Below are 23,072 nucleotides of genomic sequence, written 5' to 3'. Positions count from 1 at the left end.
AAGAAACCGAGCAAAACCTATTCTGGCTGAAGGTGTGCGTTGTTTTCTTTGCATAAGAGAAAACTGAAGCTCACTGACTTCTATAAATTGTTAATTTATATTAATAGAGACTAGTCTAGTTCCATTTTTAGGAGAAAGGATCAAGTATTTTCCCCATAGCGTTGCCTAATACACTTGAAAAATGCCACTAATGACAGATAACTTGAAAAAGTCTGCAAATTCAGGTACACATTAAGAAACTACTGCTTAAATTGTAGCCTTATTTGCATTCAGTGATGTTACTGGATTGCATTGTAATAGATTCTATAATTTTTATTTTTGCCAGAGCCCAAAAGCTTGCATTTGTAAGTGGAAACCAAAATTCCTTATCCTAAATGCCCTTCGCAGATTTCTTCTGAAATTAAAAAAGGAGGTGACATTCTCTGCCATCCTGATTTTTCTGACTTGCAGGTGTTTCTCCCAATTTCTGTTACCATTGGGTACTTCTCTGATCCTAAATCATTTGATACCAATGATGCAGCATTGTTCCAGAGTGGGTTTGGATGTTATTTCTTTCACTTCAGCACAGGAGCACAAGGAATTTTCTTGTACGCATTTTGTCTGAATTTTTTTTTTGGGTATAAACAGTCTCTTCTATACACAATAAGAGTTGGTAACAATTTAGCTTTTAGAAATATGTAAGTCATCAAAAATGCAATTGCTTTGGTGATGAGGAGAAACCACTGTTTTATGTGCAGATGATCTCATGTTAGAACTTTTTGCTGCTGAGAATGAGAGGCATCTTTCTCCTGGGTTTGTTTTCTGTCGTTTTATTCCACTGAGCTGGCTTGTGGAGAGCTCTAGTGATACCAAAGCCAGTGTAAAGTAAATGAGAAAAGGGGTTTGAAATAAGATGAAGATCATCTCCGTGTTGCACGATCATATCCTAAACCCAAAGTGGAAAAATAGATAGGAAAAGGAGAGGCTGTAATTTAGGATTGTTCTGAAACATGGCTGTGTATGCATGTGTCAAGGCATGGATGGTGTGTATTGTTGCATCCTGAAATTTTTCAGCTGCACTGTTCCAGTGCTTTGTGAGAATTTGCTGCTGTGAAATCTTGAAAAAGTACATCCAGGGAAAAGTTTCAGTTTTGGCTGATCAAGTCTCCTCAAATTGCAAAGGCAAGAGAAGGACCTAGTATTTTCAAGCTTTGCATTTACAAAGCATGGGCATACAGAAACTAGAGTTCTCGCTGTCCATCAGACAGATTTGTATGGTAAGAGTCTGGATGAAGTTTCTCAACTGAAACCTGACTGTTTCTTAGAGTGACAGCAGTGAAGACATAAATGTTGTGCTGTTGTTACAGCTCTCGTGCTTCACAGTGGTATTGGGAGTTTTCTCTGCAAAACTTGCTGCTTTTTCCTGTCGTTTACAAAGTAGATGCGCCGGACTAGATTGTTGTAATTTCTGCATACGTAACCTTTTCAGTTTTATTTTCATCGAATTTCCTATGCCTGAATCAGAGAAAGTACCCTTCACAGTTACTTATTTGGCTGACATCTTTGATCTGAAAAACTTTGTGTAAGGACAGTGGCAGCATCTCCTGTGGCATATAGAAATGCTGATATTGGCACTGAGCCTCATATATTCGTTCAGTGTTCTTGCTGTCTGTTCTGTCATCTTAACCTTGACCTTTGGCACTGGATTCTCCTTTTTATACAAGACGGAACTTAGAGTAATTCAACCTTGCTATTCGTTGGATTATTGCGTGAATGAAAAATTACTATGGTTTACCCAACATCACTGGTTTCTCCAGTATTGTATGGAGCTTTTCTCATATCATCTAGTTCTAGACTCTCCTCTTTTTCCTTGCCTGTGTCTTTGTTCCCTCCTCTGGCTTTTCTTAGGAAAAATCAAGATCCGTCCTTGCTAGGATTCATACTGTGTGCAACTTCTCATGGTTTGTGGAGCAGCAGTTGAAGTCTTGACATTTGATTTTGCAACAGGGCAACCCTGCCAGTTTTGGAGGGAAATACTGAGAATGTTTCCAGCTATCTTGACTATGTAATCACTTTTGCTTGGGATAATTTCATAATTGTAACACTTTTCCGGAATGCTTTAGTATGGTGGAGTCTTGCAGTTGCAGTTTTGGACTTAAGACTGGTGTTAGATTACTGATTCATCTCAGGACAGGAAGACACCTGTCTCTGTGGCCTCTGCATGAGAGGACAGCATCCAGGACCATCATTTTGCTGAAGGATTTGCAGAGTAATACTTGACAGTTCATATTTTTACAGTTATGTAAATGTGAATTTATTAAAGAAGTACCTTATGGCCAGAGTGTCATGGTTATTTTGTTCAAAGGATTAGTATAGTGAAAACTGTTAAAGGCTAATTTACTGAAGGCTTTATTCTTTAACCCGAGGTAGAACTGCCAAATATGCAGCTTACATTCTTAGATAAGCTTAATTATGGGATATTTAGCTGTAGGATTTTTGAATTTAATACCAGTTTATCTTCAGTTGGATAGTATCAGTGTGTTCTTATGAAGGTCAAATCTCTAATAAGTTTGTTCTGAAGGAGTCAATACTATGGTTCTTCTGGAACAAAACTGAACAATGATTGCTGAAGGCACTGCTACCTAAAGCTGTAAATGGCACTGTTTAAAGTTTGTCATTGGGGTTATTTTGGGACACAGAGTTCCTTCTGATTCAGAAGCACCGGGTGACTGAGTTCTAAATATTGGGACAGTAAAGTGCTGTGATGTTTTCTTTCAAGAGATTTATCAGTTATGTTGGTACAAGGCATATAAACGTGTTTGCATCATCAGTGTGTAGAACTTTTACAAACTTAATCTTTAGATATTTGTTTAAGGAGTTGAGTGTATGATTGGTTTTTTTAAGTATTACTCAGTAAGGTTTTTTTTTTTTAATGTATTCTTAATGTTCAGTGCCCTTGTGTACATTACCCATACAATTTACTTCACCAAGTAGTGAATTGCAAAGATATCCTGCATTTATCAGTGGAATGTGTCCTTCCACTGTTCCCATTTCCCATTATAAAATATCTGAATTGCTGAGATCTGACATCAGCACTAGGATGGAAAATTTCTGTGGTAAAGAAGTTTCATTATCTCGTATCCATTAGATTTTAATTCAACTTGATTTTTATGTACAGTCATAACAGGTAGAAAAGGTGTCCAAATATCTTTTCTTCCCTGTTGAGAAACTTGTTGCAGGTTTTATAAAAGTAAAAAATACACATGAAGGGTCAAGTGGGACAAATTCGTGAATTTTGAACTTGTGCAGAAAAACAGGAAGACTTGAATTCCTCAAATTCAAATGCTGTGTTGGAAGTTCTTTGCACTAGAAGATGCACTCCATGATCTTAGGTAAAGAGAGCTTTCTGCTGAATTCCACCTTCCTAGGTGTTGAGTCTTTGTTCCTTAGTCTGATTTGGGAGTTCTTTGGAGGGATTTACATCACTTAGCTTACCAGTGGCGTTCCCTAACTTGTGTATAGTGATGTTTAATATCTTAGTTCCACAGCTCAAATGATGATGTGGTTTTCTGGACAGGACTGTTGCACCGCTACATATGAAAAAATTTACCCATTTTCATAGGGAAAGGAGTCTTACATTCCTATGAATTTATCACAATTTTCTAATGTTTTCTGAATAAAAAGAATATCTGCTTTAGCAAGGTTTCAGAAACTGAATGTACTTTCTTTGATTTAGAAAGAGTTGAACTGTGACTCTATAGCCCCAGTGCTTTCCTTCTGAAATCAGTTTGCCGAAGTGAGTATGTTCCTGTCAGGGTTTTATCTTAATTTGTGTAACCGATTGTTAGCCTTAAGCTCAAGAGTCCACTTACATTTAACAGGAGAGAAAGAGACAGACTGTTTTAACATTAGAGACCTTTTCTGACTTCTATCTTTTATAGACTTTGTCAAGCCTTCTCATGCATTTTTTATTATGAATTCTAGCGACGTGGGTTGCTTATAAAGCATATGGGTTTTGCATCTTATAGTGAAATTTTAATACTTTACATAAAATTGTTTTCTACAGGTTTTCCTCATGACCTGTGTTTTGAGTTATTGGTATAAGTTTGTTCAGCAGTCTTGCCTTACAGTATGACCAAGGAATTGGCATGAGTTCTTCTGTCATGGTTGACATTGTTCCTGTAAGTTCAACAGGTGCTTGTGATAAATATCGGGAATGTTTGAAATACGAGTGATATGTAATAGTTGTGCATTTCCAAGTGGTTTTCCCGTGTGAATTCCATTGTAGTACGTGTGTGCCTGAGGTGATGGTAGTTATTTCTGTTAGTGTTTGACCAGTAAACATACCATTTTATGCCTTCTGCTGCAAGTACTCAAAAAAAATAAGATTTATCTCTGTTGTTAGTGTCCACTGTTTTAAAAAAAAAAAAAAGGAAAAAAGCTTTTGTTCCAGAGTTGTGGATTCTCATCTACTGTGTTTATGCTATTTACAAAGATAATAGGTTGAGAATAGTACTTGAGTATCTTCAAGGAATGAATGTGCTGGGATGCTCAGACTTCTCAGTGGAACCTCCTTTAATGCTCTAAAGATGCGGGTGTTCAATTCACTGGTTTTGTTTGAGAGGAAATATGCTCAAAGATAAATGCAAGTTTTGGATCCTTTACACATATGGTGTCTGAGGTTATGCCTTTTCAGAGAGACCAATAGATTCTTTTAACTGTCTTGTTTATATTATCAGGAAAACATGTAAGGGGTTGTAGGTATGTGGTTCTTGTTTTTTCTTGTGGATTTTGCTTCATTTGATTTTTTTAGAATGAAAAACGCTTTCAAGATCAGTAGTTGTTGAGAGCTTTTGGGGAATGAAATGAAGTGAATGAATTCACAGAATATGGTTCCATGATATGTGGTTCCATTGGAATTGGCTCTCTGCTACCAGTGGCAGGGGAAGTTTCTGTTTATCTCTGTCCTCACCTCTTTAACAACCTGGTGTCCACCACTTGCTTCTTGTCCCTTGTGCCGGTCCTGTCACCATTCAGATTGTGAGCTGTTTGAACATACCACTTAACCCAGACCAAACAGAAATATTTTGTAACATTCTGTAATCTTGTTGAAATAAGGTGACCTAATGACAGAGAGATTTGACAAGTTTCAGAGCTATTGGAGAAGGTAGTAAGGACTGTTCAGCCTTAAAGTGGAGATGGAAAGGGAACAGTCGAGAGACTTGTGAGACTGCAGTCTTTGGCAGCAGCAAACTAGCCCAGCTCAACAGTCCAAGGAATCATACTGACAGTCTCTTTTCTGGTTCTTGTCATAAATTCATGAACTATGGGATCTCTGTTTGAAAGGATCCAAAAGTAGGGCACACTTGAAAGCCTAGTCAGCTTTGTTCTGTGCTAGCAGTTGGGGAGTTAGCTGTGCCCAAACACATAAATTATGTGATTTCCCTGAAGAAATTACTGAAATGTTCTGTAAATATTAAGTAATGTGACTGACAATGTAAAGAAACTACAACACTTTGCAGATTGTGAACAGTTGTTGCAGTCTGCAAAACATTGGGTTCTGGCTTTGACTGATCATCTGCTTCTCAGGATTGAGAGAGGTTCCAGTGGATTTCATGGACAAAAATTCACTTGGGCATAATCTTTCTTGGCAAACTCCAACTTTCACCAATTATTTCTTTGGGGATATATTTGCAGTAGCTATCCATTGCATTTATCCTGGTTGAGGGTAGTTTCTTTCTTCTATGGTAGCAAGTGTCTAACAGGACATCTTTAGCATAGTAGTAATATTGAAATGAGTATCATAGGAAAAAAATGCGTACACTGCATGGCTGGTTTTCCTTGCTCTACAGCATCCTCCAGAAAAAGCAGGTACGGATTATGCTAGAAAGAAAACCTTGGAGAATCATGCCCATGAAGTGAAAATCCTTCAGAAGGAAATTTCTAAAATTTATGCAGCAGGTTATTTAGGTTTTTGCTCAGGGAAACAGTCACTACAATCCCAGACGAGCTTAGGAATGAGAAACCTGTGACATGACCTGAATGTCTAAAATAGTTTGTGGGTGGATTGTTGTTTTCCCTTATAAGTAACTAGAGAAGAGCTCCAATGAAATGTGATGTTCTGATGCATAAGTGACTGAGTTCTGTGAAGTGCAGTGATCATCAACCATACAGTTTGTCTTATGTTCTGTATTTCAGAATTTCAGTCTTCAGAAGTCTCAATTCAGTTTTTGTGGTCAGAAAAAAGTCTTTCCCTCAACATGACTATGAGTAATATAGTAGTGGGGCTAATCAGGTTAAAGTAAGGGCAGTAACTATAAAAAAATAATTTTGCTGTCACCGATTCAGAGAATATTGCAAAAAAAAAAAAGTTGAAAAGAGAGCCCAAGGAGGAAGGCCCCATAAAAGAGCGTAGCACGTGTACCTTTGTTATGTGATGTTGTGAGACTTTGTGTTTTGAACTTGCAAAGCCTATAGCTCAATCATATAAAATTTAAAGACAGTCATGGTCCCTATATCTAGCCTCTTTGGAGACTGTTTAATGAGATGGCTAACATTTCAGCATTTTTGGATGAAAGCCTGCGAGGAGTATGCCTGTCCCTTTTCTTTGGTTAATGTTTCTAAATGCTTTTATCAGATTCAGCAGATATTGGAGTATTAAAACAGGAGTAAGGAAGAAATTTCTCTTTCCCCACAATATCGTAAATATAGCTTAAAAATTAATTTGTTATGGAGGACTAAACTAATGCTGTTTTGTATGAATTTAAATGTCAGATGAGATGCAAGTTATGGACCATCATATCATCAGTTTAATTCGTGATCAATTATTATAGTTTTGGCTCAATGGCCTATCTGAAGGCAGTGTGTCACTTACATTTTGGTATTCATGAATGTTTACTGTTAGTACTATATTTTACATAGTGAGGCATTTGCAAGCATTGGTATTGAAAATAACATGCTAAAAAATATGGGGATTAAAATGGAATGAAGGTGAAAGAGCTCAAGACAAAGACTTTATTAGAGAACTAAAATGGCAGCATTTTTAATTTCACAGAGACTATGACCACTGTTTAAAACAAGAACAGGCTTGTTTACTTTTAAGACAATGAAATCTGAAGTCTTAACTGGCTGTGAATAGGTGATAAGAAATTGCTATCTTGTTATCATGCTTCTGGCTGTCCTGTGAGATCTGTTAACAATCCTTGGAATTCCAGGAATTTCTCTGCTCTTAATTTGTTATGCTTGAAGGTTTCTCAACGTTTGGAATAACTGCTAAATTAAGATAATTCTTTTTTTGTTTCACTGTTCTGTCAGCTTTCATTGTAGCACATAGAGATCTGCGTTATCCGCTTATATCTATGTATGAAATACATGTTTCTTGTTGCAGGGAATGTGGGTACAAAAGACTTGATTAGAACTACATATTCAGATGTATGCATAGTTGTAGCGAAGCTGAAGCTGTAGTTGGATGCTGGGGTAGTAAATCTGTGTGCTGCTTCGGGGTAATGTAGGTGTCAGACCGTTTAATGAGTTATAGCCGTGGTTGTTTCTGTGAGCTACTTTGAAACTGTGTTTTTTTCAGGTTTTCATTAATTGGTGCAAAGACTGCCCTCTGCCGTGCTCTTCACCTGAAGTAGAATTTGGGTCTTGTCAGCACAAGGAGTTGTTCGTAAGTGTTAAAAACATGTTAAACTATATCAGAGCTTTATTGATGATACAGATGGCAAAATATAAACAAAAGTTAAATAAAATATTATTGAATTGTAAAATATGCTTAAATGACCTTGGCAAAAGTCTTCATTTTTTCTGTCTAGATGTGAGTTTTAGCAGTAAGCTTCTTGAAGCCTACTCTGATTACTTTCTGTTATTCCCTTTCCTCAGTCCGTAGTCATCCCAGCTGAAATTTATTCCCCCTCATGTCTGTTTTTCGTTTGATCTAAAAAGTAGAAATGAAACAATGCTGAGGTGTAACTGATAGTGTATATTTAAAGGGAATTATGGAGTATAAGAAAGGTGTTTATCCTTAGTGCATTCAACAATTATTCTTAACCTCAGCCAACTTTGAAAACGCTTTAACTATTTGTGTGACCGAGAAAAAAGCATTTGTATTCCAGTGGAAAGCCAGATTTGTTATGACTAAAGCAAGTTGCTTGTGCAGTGTTTCTGTGACCTGTGCTATCATTTTTGATTAAAGAAGCTTACTATTGAGATACTAACTAAGGAAGATTGCTGTTAAGAGTCTGCGGCTTATATTTTTCACAGAGATTGCTAAGAATTTAAATACAATTTAAGTATTTCTCCCTCTTTGTACGAGTGCTATGTTATTTCTTTTATAAAAATCAGCCTGTTGAATTTCTTAAAGCTTAGACCATGCTTATTCTAAGGGGCATTAATTTCTTAACAGAGATAAAATATAGTATTAAAATTAATGCATCATGGTGTATCTTACATATCCTTCCAACGGATTTCACTCACTGGCATCACTGAGGCTGTGTATTTTCTGAATATTGCTGTAAACGGACCAGTTGAAGTGCTGTACTTCAGAGGTTTTATTGGCATCATTGCTGCTTTTTCAGAGGCTTTAGCCATCTGCTGACCAAGCTTGACAGAACTCACAAAGTGTTTTTTTCACTTCTGCATTTGGGTAATCATCTCTGTTTCTAACATGGCTGGAAGATGTGCTGACATGGTCTCAAAATCTGGGGAGAAGCAGCAGAGCGAGCGGAGGAGTGGCGTTTCATGTCTGGCATGTGATGTAGGTCCTGCAGCTCTTGGCTGGAGCACAGTGGGAGCCGACAAAGCTGTTGGCATGGGAACCAGTGAATGCTGAGCCCTGCAAATGGGGGGCTGCAGCTGCTGCCGAGGGGAGCCCTGACACTGGAGAAGGCAGAGGGGGAGTAAACATTACCTCTCTGGGCCAGATGAGCAACTGGTTGCCAATTTGGACATTTCGTAGTAAAGAAGAGTATTTTGTCTGTGCTGTCTAGTGCACTGGGTAATTAAATTAAACGTGACCTCTTTTAGAAATATATCTAGTAGTCTGACATGATTAAAAGTTACAATAGTGACAGAGACAAGAATAGTGTTGTATGACGCTGAATATTTATATAAAACAGTCTTTGGATGCACTTTAGAAAACAGTTTATTCTTCAGCAATGAAACAGGTTAAAATCCATTCTCTTGCTTGTCATGTGCAAATATACAATGAAATTATGATATATATTCTTTGTTATAATTTTATATAGTTTGGACACAAATTGCAAATATTTTACTGTGAAGGTGCAGGTGCTGAAGAGAGGTCTGCATGATGTGGTTGTTGATTGACATGATGTACTCTTACTGTTTTTAATGGAAAACACTTTGTTCATATCTGTTCTGTAGGCAGTAGACCTGTATCTTTTGAAGTTGATAGCGTAGGCTAGCCAGTTCCTGAGCTGTGACTTTTTTGATTGTTTCTGCTGTTGCATCAACAGATAAACAAGCCTAATGAATATGTTTTTAAATATACCTTGTGTCTAAATGCACTACCAATGTGATTCAAAAATGTGCTTGCAGTTTCCCATGTTTGCCTGTCGAGCAATTTGTTTATACATTTTATAAAACTGGAATTTGACCTTAGCATCTGAATTTTCAGTTTCATCGCTTCCTCTGTGCATTAATATTGCAGGTTAACATTGTTATTTGTCTTCTGCAAATGTAATTTAGAAAGCACTACCAATGAAAATTACTTCCCTCTTAAGGGGTTAGCCCTTTTTGCTGTTGATCCACATACCTTACACGTTTAAGTGAGCATGGAATGTTGAAACCTCTTGGCATGTCTGAAAGCCCTTTGGAATACACATCTTGAACTGAGTTACTGTGCTTGACAGGTTTTATAATGAACCCTAGTCTGAAATTCTTAGAAATAAGAGTCAAATGGATATTAAAGGAGGAGTTTTCTTCTAATGTCAAGACTATGTGTATAATTAGAGGAAACCACATAAAATACGGTAAACTATAAACCTCAAACTAACTGTATCAGAAGTTGCAGTCTTGGATGCGTCGCAAAGTCAGAGAGAATTCTTTTTCTATTATAGAATGTTTTAAATTAAGAAAAATAGTATACTGACTTTAGCTCTCACTAAGTAGTGGTTAATTTTATGCTGTGTAACACGGTTTGTGTTGTATTTTCCTTTATGTAATTGGCTCCCAAGAGCCTTAGTTTTACAGATTCCCTGAAATATGTTTTAAGAAACAATTATGCTTGGGAGATCATGAGGGAAAGCTGGTGGTTTGTTGGGTTTTTTTTCCTACACTGAGCTTCAATTTAGGGAGTTACAGAAATGCTTTACTTTATTATTTTGTGATTTTTATGAATTAGGTTTTGCTTGCTTAGAAATATGAAGCGCTGAGTAAAACTTACCAAAAGACTCACCATTAAATGAGCCATTAAAAATACATGGTAGAGATCTCTGGCATAATTTTATGTTAGTGGTTCAGATATCAGCAAGCATCTTGTATGTTACTTTAATCTTAACTTTTAATTCACTTCAGCAATCTAGAATTCCTCTTCCAGTTGTTCTTATTTAATATATTAATGCACTGTGTCTGTCATAGTATGTGGCTTTCAGCCGATAAATCCTTTGTGCTGTGCCTGATGTTAAATAGGTATTTCTTGTATTTATCATGTAATTACAGGTGTAGGTTGGGCTTTTATACTCTCAACTGTGCCAAAACTAATGAAATTCAGTTGGAGGCGAGTGCTGAACTCCCTTGCAGTCATTTAGAATTTGCAGCTTTAATGAATTTTAAAAAGGGAGCTATCAAGTTTAATCATACTTCTAGCATTGAAAGAATTTTACCCACCGAAATGTATCACAAAACATCAGCCTCCAAAACATGTCATTTTTGCTTTTTGGAAGCTGCTGAAGCAAACCAAATTTAATTTAGTGTACAAAATTTAGTTGCTAAAGCAATTACGATTGTTATGCACACCAGCCACAGTCTCCAGGAAGCAAATGAAACCTTAAACCACCTTACTTCTGCTTCTGTTCCTGTCAGTATGTGTATTATATTGGTATCTGTCTTGCATACAAAGATGATTGCATTTATGTATGTGTAGTCTTTGACAGGGCTTATGGGGTCTGCACTTTGTTTGGCGTGTTCAGGGTGTCTAAAGATATGATTAAAACCCAACATTGCCAGGGGTCAGTATGAAGAGTGATGCATAGGTTGTAAAATACAGTGGTTGTAAACTACAGTATTTTTGAGAATAGTAAGTATAGTTGGCAAGACAGTGGTTGCGGCTTCTTCTTTAGTTTTGCTATTTTGAGCTTACACCAGAAATACGATTTGATTGCTGTGCAGAATTTCTTCACAGTGAAATTGTGTGATGCCTGATGGTGATCAGAGTGACGGAAATGCTATTTCTCAATAGCTGTTCATATGTTAGCAGTTTATACAAACCCTCCTCTGTAGGGCAAAAATTTGACTAGTAAAAGTAATCTCTGAAGGAGAGACTTTCATGTGTGCTTTCCAGGACTTGTGACATGAATTTGGACAGAAGCCAGTCATAAATTCATTAATGGCTATAAATTGAAGAGGGGCAGATTTAGACTAGACATAAGGAGGAATTTCTTCACCATGAGAGTGGTGAAACACTGGCACAGGTTGCCCAGGAAAGTTGTGGCTGCCCCATCCCTGGAGGTGTTCAAGGCCAGGTTGGATGGAACCTTGGGCAGTCTGATGTAGCGGGAGGTGTCCCTGCCCATGACAGGGGGTTGGAACTGGGTGGGCTTTAAGGTCCCTTCCAACCCAAACTATTCTGTGATTCTAAGAGTCTGTAAATTTGCTCTATTTGGAGAGATCTACGTGTCCTGTGGAAACGCTGAGGCTCCCCTGCTAGGCATTGGCAGTTCAAAGGAAGATGGTCAAAGTCACAGTTTAACCCTATTAAAATTTGAGCAACCAAACTCTGTGTAACACAGACTTTTACATACATAAAGAGTAAAGAAGTTGCTAGTGGAAGAGAATTCTGTTACTTCCATGTATTCCTTTATGTATTTTACATATGATATAGTAAAAATCAGCATTCCTGACTATGTCTGTAAAATCTCCTAATTAGTATAAAAATGAATGGGAAAAAATAAGCTCTTCTTGGGCTGAAAAGCTAGTTTATCCGATGATCTGCAACCTGCAGAGAACAGACTTGGTATAGCAACTTTCCCTTATTGTTGTTATCTTGGGATTTTTCAAATTGTAAAAAGAACCTTCAGAAAGAAAGGCCAAGATAACTGTTTCTGAAATTATTCATCGTAAGGTTTTTGATGCCATGCTTGTTGGTTAAAATAAAATTTTCCCTTCCTGGTGCCTGCCTTAAGCTTAAATTTATTTTTAACCTCAGCTATACCACACCTTAATTTGTGCATCAAGTTAATGTTTTATCAGTGTCATATTTTATATCTTAAATTCCTTAGGATCATTGTAGAGAGACTTAAGAGCTGCTATGATTTTTTCTTTATGTGCTTATTTCATTTGTTGCAATTGGGCAGTAGCACTTTTCCAAAACTGTTGGAGATAAGGGTTTGTGATATTTGAAGGAGGCCCGAGAAAACAGAAGGAACAGTGCGCTTAGGTTTGGAAGGGGTCACCCATTATCAGAAGTTCTGTGATTAACGGAAGTTGTTCCAGCATTCCAGACTTGCAGCATGCCTATACTTTTACGGATTACTAATGGATTATATCTGGGGGGTTGGGTTTTGGGGAGTTGGTTTTGTGTTTTGTTCATGTCAAATTTCAGGCTGCCTGATGAGCTATCTTTCTAATCACCTTTTATAGTCTCTGCGTGTGATTACTTTGCCGGTACCACTGTTTGCTCCAGAGACATCTAACTTTCTGTGACCTCAAAATACTTTCTATTTAAAATTCTCCTAAAACTCTAAAATTGCTGTTTGCAATTTTGTTGTACCTGATGAGACTTCCTTTTTGGTATTGGTAATTCTGTACAGTGAAGTTGCCTTTAGAGAAGGTAAAATGTGGCTTTCTAAGGATCGTTTTGCTAAATTATCTGCCGTTCTCTGAATTTCAATGACCATTTTTATATATATATATGACCCTATCTGAGTGCTAACCTCTATAACTATTCTTTGGAAAGCACCAATTGAAGGTTTTACAGACACCAAGTAATTATGTGGTGCTTGCAGTGCTGGCCTCGCTACTGCGCAGCTATTGATGGGCTACACTTTGTGGCCTGAATTTTTTCTGAATGTGGGAATGTTGAGCATTGAAATAACTATTATGTATGTTGGAAATGCAGTGCACCTGAGTATCTTTTAAAGGAAAAAAAAATAGTTCTGCTATACAAATGCTTTAATGTATATACTGCTTGGAAGATCTTAGTAATAACTGGTAGTAGTGGCTAGACAGGAAAGAAGTAAAGAAGGTAGATTTGGTGTTTTGTATGTAGCTGTATATACTACTCCTTAAGAAAATGAGAAACTGCACTTCTTTAGAATTGCAAGCTGGCAGAAACTTGTGTAGGAGTTTCTATTGCTGGTCCTCCAAGACATTACTATTGATATTTAATTTTCAACTTAATTACAACATAAGCATTCTTTCCTTCCTCCTCCAAACACAAACATTTGGTTTAAGAACATTGGCTTAGGGTTTTTTCTGTGTTGGTGCTTCCAGTCTATAATAAAACTTCGAGATATCTTGTAGTATTTCCTTTCAGTAAATTAAAAAACAATGATAAAAAGGAACTGGAAAAAAATAGCTGTATTCATAAAACTGTACATGACTATTTACGACCTTTCTAACTGGATATGTTGAGGGTAATGTACCACTGTCATTGTGATACAGAAAGGCAATGGGTATAAAACACATCTGTATCACATTTAAGAGCTGAGCATGTTTAGCAAGACACTTAAGTTCTTCAGCCTCAGTCATCAGGAATGAGAAAGCAGATTAAGGTGTAAGGAGTATAGTGGAATGTCACTACTTCACTGTGGAAACTAGTTGTTCTCTGTCAAATCTACGCATCTGTATGCCCACACAAAGATTTTTACTCCTGTATTTAATCCTTTCTGCTTTAATGCATACTTGTAGGAAGCATTAAAAGTAGCTGCTAACCAGAACTGTCCAACCCTTATCCTAGGACTTTATCCCTACTTGGAATTGTGTAAGTGCAGCTCCAGACGGCTTTAGCTAGTATCTTTTGGAAGATCTCTATGCCAGACCTGTCTTCCCTGAACCTAGCAAGCAATGTTTACATAAAAATGCCTATGAGCAATAAATTCAAATGCCTTGAGTTTAATTTATTAAACTTCTTGTGAACATGTTGTTTATAACAAGTTATTAGTATTTACTGTTTGTAGGATTGTAAGCAGGTTTTGTGTTCGAATTGTTAAGAATGAAAGGATAAATTAAAACTGAGTGGGACCTTTCAGAGAACTGCTGATTTGGAGTTGTGTGTTAAGTGCAGAATGTCCACTGCTTTGACCAGGCAGTCTTAAGAGGCACTATCATTAGCTTGAACAGTATTCCTTCTCTAACATTGGCACGTGAAGTTTACTAATATGTGCAAAACAGATTTGTGAAGGTTCTGTAGTTCTTAGTAGGGGAGGAAACGTTATATAAATGTGAAGGAAAAGTTGTATTTCTGATGCCTGGGGACCTGGAGAACTATCTTAGGTGTTTTCTTATTAATGCAGTTATTCACTGACTTCTTTTGAATATCTTTCATTAGATTTTCTTCCTGGATGTTTCTTCAGCTGTCTTGTGATGGAAGGGAAATATTTTTGAAGTTATAATGGATTTTACACAACATCATAACGAAAACTGGCCTAATAGCAGCATTTCTGTTTGAAAAGAATAAGCATAATTACAAATAATCATGACAACTTCTCATATGAATGGTCATATCGCAGAAGATTCTGACAGCGAAGTAAAAAATGTGGATCTTGCATCTCCTGAGGAACCTCAGAAGCACAGAGAAATGGCTGTTGATTGCCCTGGGGATTTGGGCTCCAGGATGATGCCCATACGGCGAAGTGCTCAACTTGAGCGAATCCGTCAGCAGCAGGAGGACATAAGGCGCAGACGGGAAGAAGAGGGGAAGAAACAAGAACTGGACCTTACTGCTTCCATGAGGCTAAAAAAATTAGCACAAATTCCTCCTAAAACTGGGATAGATAATCCAATATTTGACACAGAAGAAGGAATTGTTTTGGAGAGTCCACATTATACTGTGAAGACACTAGGTAGGTAAAAAAATAATGAAAGGGCTAATGGAGAAAATGTTTATTTGATATTAACGTTCTTATAGGCCACTGAAAACGTAATTCATCTAATTCTTTCTTTACAGATTTTAAGTCCTCTTGTCTTTTATATTTATGCTGGGGTTTTTTGTTTGTTTTCTTTTTTTAATTTTAGTCAAACATCAGGCTATGTTACCTCAGCAAGTGGCTTTTCAAAGCCTATCCATTTGACCAACAGTTAAATACCCTGTAGACAACTAATTAATTCAGTGGCTCTTCATCCACTTTAGGCTGGGGAAAACCATGCAGTTTTGTGATGTTTGAAGCACAGATCAGAATAAGCAATGAATAAACGTTTGTCATTTTTAAACAAAGTGCAAGAGTTCAAAAATATTTTTAAGGGAAGTGTGCTGGTGCCTTCTTATTGTCTGTCTTGCATTATCTAATATGATCCAATTGATGTTTTCTCTTAAAGTATTGGCATTGATAATGAAACTGTTTACCATGGCACTTAGAAATTGATGAAAATGTAATGTTAGTAATTTTTTAAGAAATAGGTTATGAAGTTGTTCATTTCATAGCTGTCATAGCTTTAACTATGCTTTAGTAGAGAAAGCTTCCTCAAACATAAGTATCTATTTATCTAAAATGTGGTGTCACTGGAGTGAAAAAGAGGCACTTGGAATTTGTAGTCGTCCAGTTCAGATTTCCAAATCTATACCTGTTCTGATATCCAGACTGCCTTAAAAAAAGGTGCCTTTTGCAGGGGGAGGCTGTACCAAAGATTCTTGCTAGTCTTTCCTGTTAGGTGGTAGTTGAGAACACAATGAAAAACAGCTATCAAATTGCTTTTTTTTTTTTCCCCACTTCATCTTTAGTATTTGTGTGCCCAAGCAACATTTCAGCTTTATTCTATAACCTCTGGTAATCCTTGTTACACAAATTGTTCTTAGGGAAAACTTAAGGGTCATTGGAAATTCATCTCATCCAACCTCCTGCTGAGAGCAGGGGCAGTTATGAACACAGCAGGTGTGCCTTGTCTTAATGCGGGGCTTGTCAGTTACTGTCCAGGAGATCTCTTTGTGAGAAGCAGATTCTGCACTTTATGAAGTGTTAGATATTTGATTGTGAAATTCTATTCTTAGAGGGATAATAAAGCAGAAGATGCAAAGATTAACGTCAAGCAGTAGAAGTGACTTCTGTTGGAACAGACTTAGCCATAGTGGCTAAAAGCTCTGAAGACTGACTACAGGAGGAATTGGAACTTGGAACTTGAAGTTTGAAAGCCGAGGCTAGATTTTATGCCAGAGATGGTGAGAACTTGGAGGGATGGCAGTCTGGGTGGAAACCAGTGGGCAAAGAAGCTAGGCAAACCTAGAGACAGAAATGAGTGACAAGCATGGGTCTGACAAGTTTGAGAACCAATAAGGAGCTGGGGTAGACTGAAGCTGTTAGAACAGGAGAGACAATGGCGAAGAAATTAGAGTGATGTTGAAAGGCTATTTTGAAAATCTGTGTTGGGATAAAATGGGTAGAGGCTGGGGGGGAAGCTGAGAGATTGTCAGAGAAGGACAATGTTTGTGAAAAGTTGGAAGGAGGAAAGTAGGTTTGTCTTGCAAACAGGGGAAACTGGTGTGAATGGAAGCTAGGATTGTGTGACTACTTGAAGAAGAAAAACACCAAACACTGGAGACAAGAATATGAGGAGGTGTATGTGGAAAGAAGTAAAATAGGAAATAGCAGTATATGATATAAGATGCATCTTAAAGGAAAAGGTGACTGTCCGTGAGGCCCAACCCTTCCTCACTTTTGTAATCGAAGTTGGGGTCTTGTCATTGTTCTGCTGTCAGCGTGTTTCTGTAAAAGCACAGTAGTAAATTGCATTTCATCTAAAGCTTTTCCCCATAGCTTTCAGATACCATGAGAATCAGAAAACTGACACTGCCTGTCTCTACTATGAATTGCAGTAAATAAGGCTTAAAAGTATGTGCACAGAGCAGAAGTATTGACTAGCTTGCTGTGTGAATGTGGTCTGTTCTTTGAACTAGAAAGGCAACAAGCTTTAGGAGATATCGTCAGCCTAAATCATGATATATCCATGTGTGCATCAAGGAACTGAATTAGGGCCTCATAGGTGTCTGTTTCAATCAGAGAAGTCATGACATAGTATTGACAAGCATACAAAGGTACTACCACTCTTCCCTTGTCAGACAGAATTATAGTAACAATTTGGATCAGGTAGAGTTCAGGAGAGAGGATTTAAATAGTTTGGCACTCCTGGTAAGAGTGGTGCTTTCAGTTATACTCACCTGTGATGTTTGCTTGTTGCAAACTTTAAAAAAATGTTCCTGATAAAACACTGTGATATCTTAGCCTGTATAGTCTCTGTTCAGTCATTATGACTCAGGTTTCTGACAGCGCTAAATTTTAATTTAACCAAGTTTATCTGCAGTAACTTGGCCTCTTCCAAAGTTTTCTTCTTCTATTAAGCATGTTCCTTTCTCCAGCTTCTGGATTAATATTTCTGACATCTGAGACTTCTGCTGAATTTCTAAAGAAGTGTATATGTATATTTTTTTTATTCTGAAAGCTGGCTGTTCCTGACTAGTATCAGGGTTAGGGATGTTGCCTTAGGAATATACACACACACATGCATACACAACAAAATAATATGGTTTTGTAGAGAGGAATCGAGTCTATTATCATGAATGTCTGCTTTTCTATTAAATACATGAATTGGAGAGGTCAGATATTTTAAAATGTATGTGTAAATTTTTGTCTTCCAAGAAACTTGCTAGCCCATGACTTGGTCCAAAAAATATCTGCTAGTGTATGATCTTATATTTTTTTTCCAATTTGTTTGCTTATACTGAATTTTTTATTTACACTGCTCCTGATCATTTGTCTTTCCACTTTTGCTGTCCACGTGAGAATGGGTCAGTCACTTTCCCAAATCCCTAAGCTTTATTAGGAGAACCTCAAGTAAAACTAGGCAAGTGCTGGTGAATTAGAAATGTTAAACTACCCTTATTCAGTTGTTTAAAGTATCGATTACGGTTTTGCTTTTTTGTGGTGTGCTTTTTGATGTGTTAATCCATAGAGCCTCTATTAAACATAGCTGTTTTAAGTAAGAATATTGACTTGATTGTCTGTTTTTAGTTTTGAAAATATTTCTTAAGTGCCAATGTCTAATTTGGCAGATATTTTTTTTAAGTCTTCAATCTTTTATCTTAAAAAAAAAAAATACCTGACTAGATTAAACAAATTGGATTTTATTTATAAAAATAAGAAGGGGCACTTAAGTAAAACGATTTTAAAGGGCATGTTTGTTATCAAAACAGTATATGATTTAGACAGCTGTCTTAATGGAAATAACTTTCTGCACACCTGGAATGTGCATATATCTACTTAACTGGCTTTTTCACAGTGGTACGCTTTTCTAAAATGCAGAAAATTTTTTATTTGTTACACTTCATTCAACTGATTTAGTTAAATGAGTAACATGACTTTTACTTACATGAAATGGAAGTAAAAATGTAAATCTTTGTGGCCATAGTGAATCTTTTTCTAGGGGAGAAGCTGCCTATTTTTTGGTTTTATAGCTTCGGCAAAACTTAGAAGTGTTAAGAATACAAATAAACTTTCAGAAATACTTTTGGATAAAACAATACTTTTCTTAGCCCTGTGACTCAAATAACATACGGAGCATTAGAGTGCTAGCACCAGCACATAGAGTACTCTAGACGTCTATAAAAAAGCTTGGAAATTAAGATATTGGTGCTAATATAAATCCAATTATTTCTTGAGTTTCCTGTTCATTTCTTTTTGTTTAAGGTGATAAACAGCAACTATTTTCATTTTCTTTTTCTAATCTAACATGTTAAGCTGTGACCACGGGTCCTCCCCTGCAGTTGCGTACTTTTGCCCCAGCAGTCTTTTGATTAATGTGTGTATCGCACAGTGCTCAGTCACATTCCAGCCATTTCATAGCCTAATGGAAAAAAGGCTGCAACAGTTCTTGTAAAAGAAGACTTTAAAAAAAGTAGTCGATTGCTAATTGATCTGCAATTTTAAAAAATGGACTTGTTCTGCAAAAGAATCCTGGCATTTTTCTGTGAGTAAATGCAGACGTTAGTCTTTTACTGAATTTTTTTCCTCTCAAGACAACCCTTTTAACAGGAAATGTCTAGAGATGGAATCTTTTGTTAGCTGACATTTTTTTTAAAGAAAGAGCAAAACCAAACAAAAAAAAATCTGCTGCAAAATCTAATCTGTGATTTAGAATTCAAAACTAGGAACCTAGAGAGAGGAGCTAGGCATGTGTAAAGCCAGGTTTTGTGGGGTTTTATGTGTGTGCTTTTTTTATTAAGCAAGTGACTAGAAATTGATTGCTAGCTTTTGGGGAATATTTAGTTTCATTTCTTTCAAGTATTATTTTTCCTTTAGAATTGTGATGAGGAGGGTATTTGCTGTTTCGTGATGGAGGGAAATAGTTTTGTATGGGGCTTTTGCATTCAGCACAGATAAAGATTTAGTGTAGAAGGGAGTTGTATGGGGAGGAATGTACAGTGGTAGTTTGTAGGGAAAGGTGACAAAGGGAACTAGCAAAGTGCTAAAAAGAGAATATGAAGAGGCATCTAGGAAAAAGATGCCTTTATAATAGATACAGAATAAGATGTCTGTTCTTTTGTATGTCCTTATATCCTATATGGAATATGTATTAGAAAGAATTGTGTGTGTGTATTTGAATTATCAGATATATAAGGAGGGATAATTCAGAAATAATTGAATAAAATAATTTATGCATAGGAAGAGTTAGAAGAAATTAGGTTCTTTTCTAATGCCTCTACTTTTTTTCGATTCCAGTAACAGTAACAAATAGCATGGTTTTGGGCTGATGTGTTTTTTAATTGAGCAGATATCAGTAGGAATTTTAAACCAACGTCTTACTGTTTTACACTACTTGTTACTCTTTAATGCTTGAATATAGCGCACTTCCTCAGACTTGGGAAAATCAGTTGCTGAGCTGCTTTGGTAGTTGGCAAGATATTTGCCAGCTGACAAGGACCTGTTTTGCAAATATTCTTGCTTGTAGAGTGTTCTCTAGTCTTCTCTCCAAATGGCATTTCCCCCTGTGTGTTAGGCAGTATATTGTGTATACAGTTCCCTACTGAGACATTGGCTGCCTTAATTAGTGTTGTGAGCTGTACTGTATTTCACCTGTGAAATATCCTGCACAGCCAGTATCCGTGCTTTCCATGCAGCTTTTGTGCTACTGCCCTTTGTTTCCTTGGTGGTTACAGGAAGAAGCTCTTGACCTTTGGTGGGTAGGACATTTTAAGCATGTGTGGAATGATTTTGGAGGGATTTATTTCATTATACTTTCTATTGCCCTGCAGACAGTAAAGTACAAGAATTGTTTATAAAAGATTATTATACAGAAGGCTGACTTGGAAACTCAAAAATGAAAACGTATATGTAGGTATGCTTTGTCCAAAATCAAAGCCATTAAACTTGTTTGAAATGCATATTTCATTAAGCTTTATGGGTTTTGTGTGCCCATTTATCAAACATTTTAATCTTGTACTCAAGTTTGAGTCTAGCGTAGTGCCCAGTGTACTGGTGAATTTGAAGTTAAAAATAGGTAAAGGAAACTTCTTGATAGAATCTCTCAGTCATCAGTATCTGTTGTGATTTTTCATGTAAAAAATGCGAATTAACCTATGTTGTGATAGCATTCCTATTTTAATGTGATTTAATTAGCTCATAATCAATAAATGAATGTTGCTAAAACTTGAAAATAATACTCAAAGGTGATATTTTGATACAAGTAAGGGAGATTGACATCAAAATCAACTCAGTTTTAAAATTCGTGATTTTCTTTGGTCTTTTTTTTTTAAAAAATTCTAGCTTGCTCAACTTTATTAAAATAAAAAATAGCTGACAAGACTCTTGTGGCTGAACAGAGGTTTTACAGTTCATATGTAAGAATGCATACATTGTTTAAGGATCAAAACATCCACAGTTTGTTTTTCTCGTTGGCCTAAGGATTTCTTACCTGGGTTTATATATATTGTAGGTATGAGTCATATTCCTTGTTTTAGGTATAAGCACTTACTTTCGAGAAGTGACATTTTTCAGAAATTCCAAGTGGTTTAAAAAAAATGTAAATTTGTTGCCAGTTTTTAAAAGCACCCATAAAGCATAGAATGAGTTCTTGAAGCTCGAGAATATAGTACATGTATAGTATTCTGCAAACGTGAAGAAACTGGTTATTAAAATATGTTAAAACATTTTATGGTCCAGGAAGAACTCATAGTCTCATAGGTAAAAGATGTGAACTTTTTTCTGGTGCACGTGACTTTCGGAACTCTAGCCATAGATGATATAGTTTTGTTTTATTCTGACCTTTTCATTTTAACATGCTAAGACTGAGCTTAATTTTATGTTTAGAAATTCAGTGTAGTTTACTTATCAAACACTCATTGTAAAAATAAGCAATATTTAGTTGAGGGATGTATACAAGTAGTTTGACTTGGAAGGGACATTGAAAGGTCAACCAGTCCCACACCCCTGCAGTGAGCAAGGGAGATCTTCAACTCAATCAGGTTGCTCAAAACTGCATCCAACGTCATTGTGACTGTTTCCAGGGATGGGGCTTCTACCACCTCTCTGAACAACCTGTTCCAGTGCTTCACCACTTCCTTCTATCTGGTTTAACTCTATCTTCTTTTAGTTTAAAACCATTAGCCCTTGTTCTATTGCAGCAGGTTCTGATAAAGGTTTGTCCCTGTCGGTCTTATAGGGCCCCCTTTAAGTACTGGAAGGCTGCTGTAGATCTCCCCAGAGCCTCCTCTTCTCCAGGCTGACAAAACCCAGCTCTCTTGGCCTTTCCTCATTGGAGAGGTGTTCCATCCCTCTGATCATTTTTGTGGCCCTTTTCTAAACCCGTTGCAAGAGGTCCATATCTTTCCTGTGGTGGAGGCTCCAGAGCTGGACTTAGCGCTCCATATTGGATCTCACCAGAGCAGAGTAGAGGGGCAGAATCACTTCCTTTGACTTTCTGGCCATGCTTCTTTGGGTGCAGCCCAGGATAGAGTTGGCCTTCCAGGCTGTAAGTGTATGTTGCTGGCTCGTGTCCACCAGTACCTGAAGTCCTTCTTAGTAGAGCTGCTCTCAATCCCTTCATGACTCACCCTGCATTTGTAGTGGGAATTGTCCCAACCCAGGTGCAGATACAAATAACAGTGAATGCATCAATGTTAGTTTAGCAAAGGAGTTATTTTCATATTGCAAAATAGTCCCTCTTTCCCATTTAACTACACAGGAGCTGAAGTTATTGGATCTTTTACGTATCAGTGATTTCTTTCAGAGAAGAAATGCTCCTGCAACAGGAATTTAAACAGTTTATTTTTATTTCTCCTTTTATCAACTCAGAGTCCTTTTTTTGATTCAAACACATTCTGCTAATAAAAGACAAAGTGAATAGTAAATTTGCATACATTTTGATTAAAAAATGAACAGCAAAAATAATTTGCTAAAATTCTTAATATAAATATTACTTAATTATGAATCTTATTAACTTGTACCTTATTTGTTTTTTTCTTATTTCCTACCTAGAAGTGGAAGAACTGTTATCTTCTCTTAAGCATATCCAGCACATTTTGGTAGACCCTCAGAGCCAAGAGGATATCTCTCTCATTTTACAGCTTGTTCAAAATGCTGATTTTCAGAACGCTTTTAAAATACACAATGCTGTTACAGTGCACATGAACAAAGCCAGCCCTCCATATCCTCTCATCTCCAATGCACAAGAACTAGCGCAAGAGGTATGTGCAGTATGCATCTCTGAGACGT

At 36.9% G+C, this 23,072-nt stretch overlaps 1 protein-coding gene across 3 annotated transcripts in view; it reads left to right on the top strand.

Moving 5' to 3' along the window:
• PALS1 (protein associated with LIN7 1, MAGUK p55 family member) overlaps positions 1–23,072 on the top strand; it is a 54,357-nt gene that overhangs the window by 12,781 nt on the left and 18,504 nt on the right. For 2 of the 3 annotated variants that reach the window (XM_054067768.1, XM_054067769.1), the window contains exons 2-4: positions 7,562–7,648; positions 14,705–15,218; positions 22,836–23,044. In XM_054067768.1, the coding sequence (XP_053923743.1) occupies positions 14,852–15,218; positions 22,836–23,044 (576 nt within the window). In that variant the 5' untranslated portion in view covers positions 7,562–7,648; positions 14,705–14,851. The remainder of the gene's footprint in view (positions 1–7,561; positions 7,649–14,704; positions 15,219–22,835; positions 23,045–23,072) is intronic. The other variant, XM_054067770.1, reaches the window with a different exon arrangement.

Source organism: Cuculus canorus, chromosome 5 (genome assembly GCF_017976375.1).
Source record: "Cuculus canorus isolate bCucCan1 chromosome 5, bCucCan1.pri, whole genome shotgun sequence".
NCBI lineage: Eukaryota > Metazoa > Chordata > Aves > Cuculiformes > Cuculidae > Cuculus > Cuculus canorus.
This window is presented reverse-complemented; position numbering and strand designations above follow the sequence as displayed.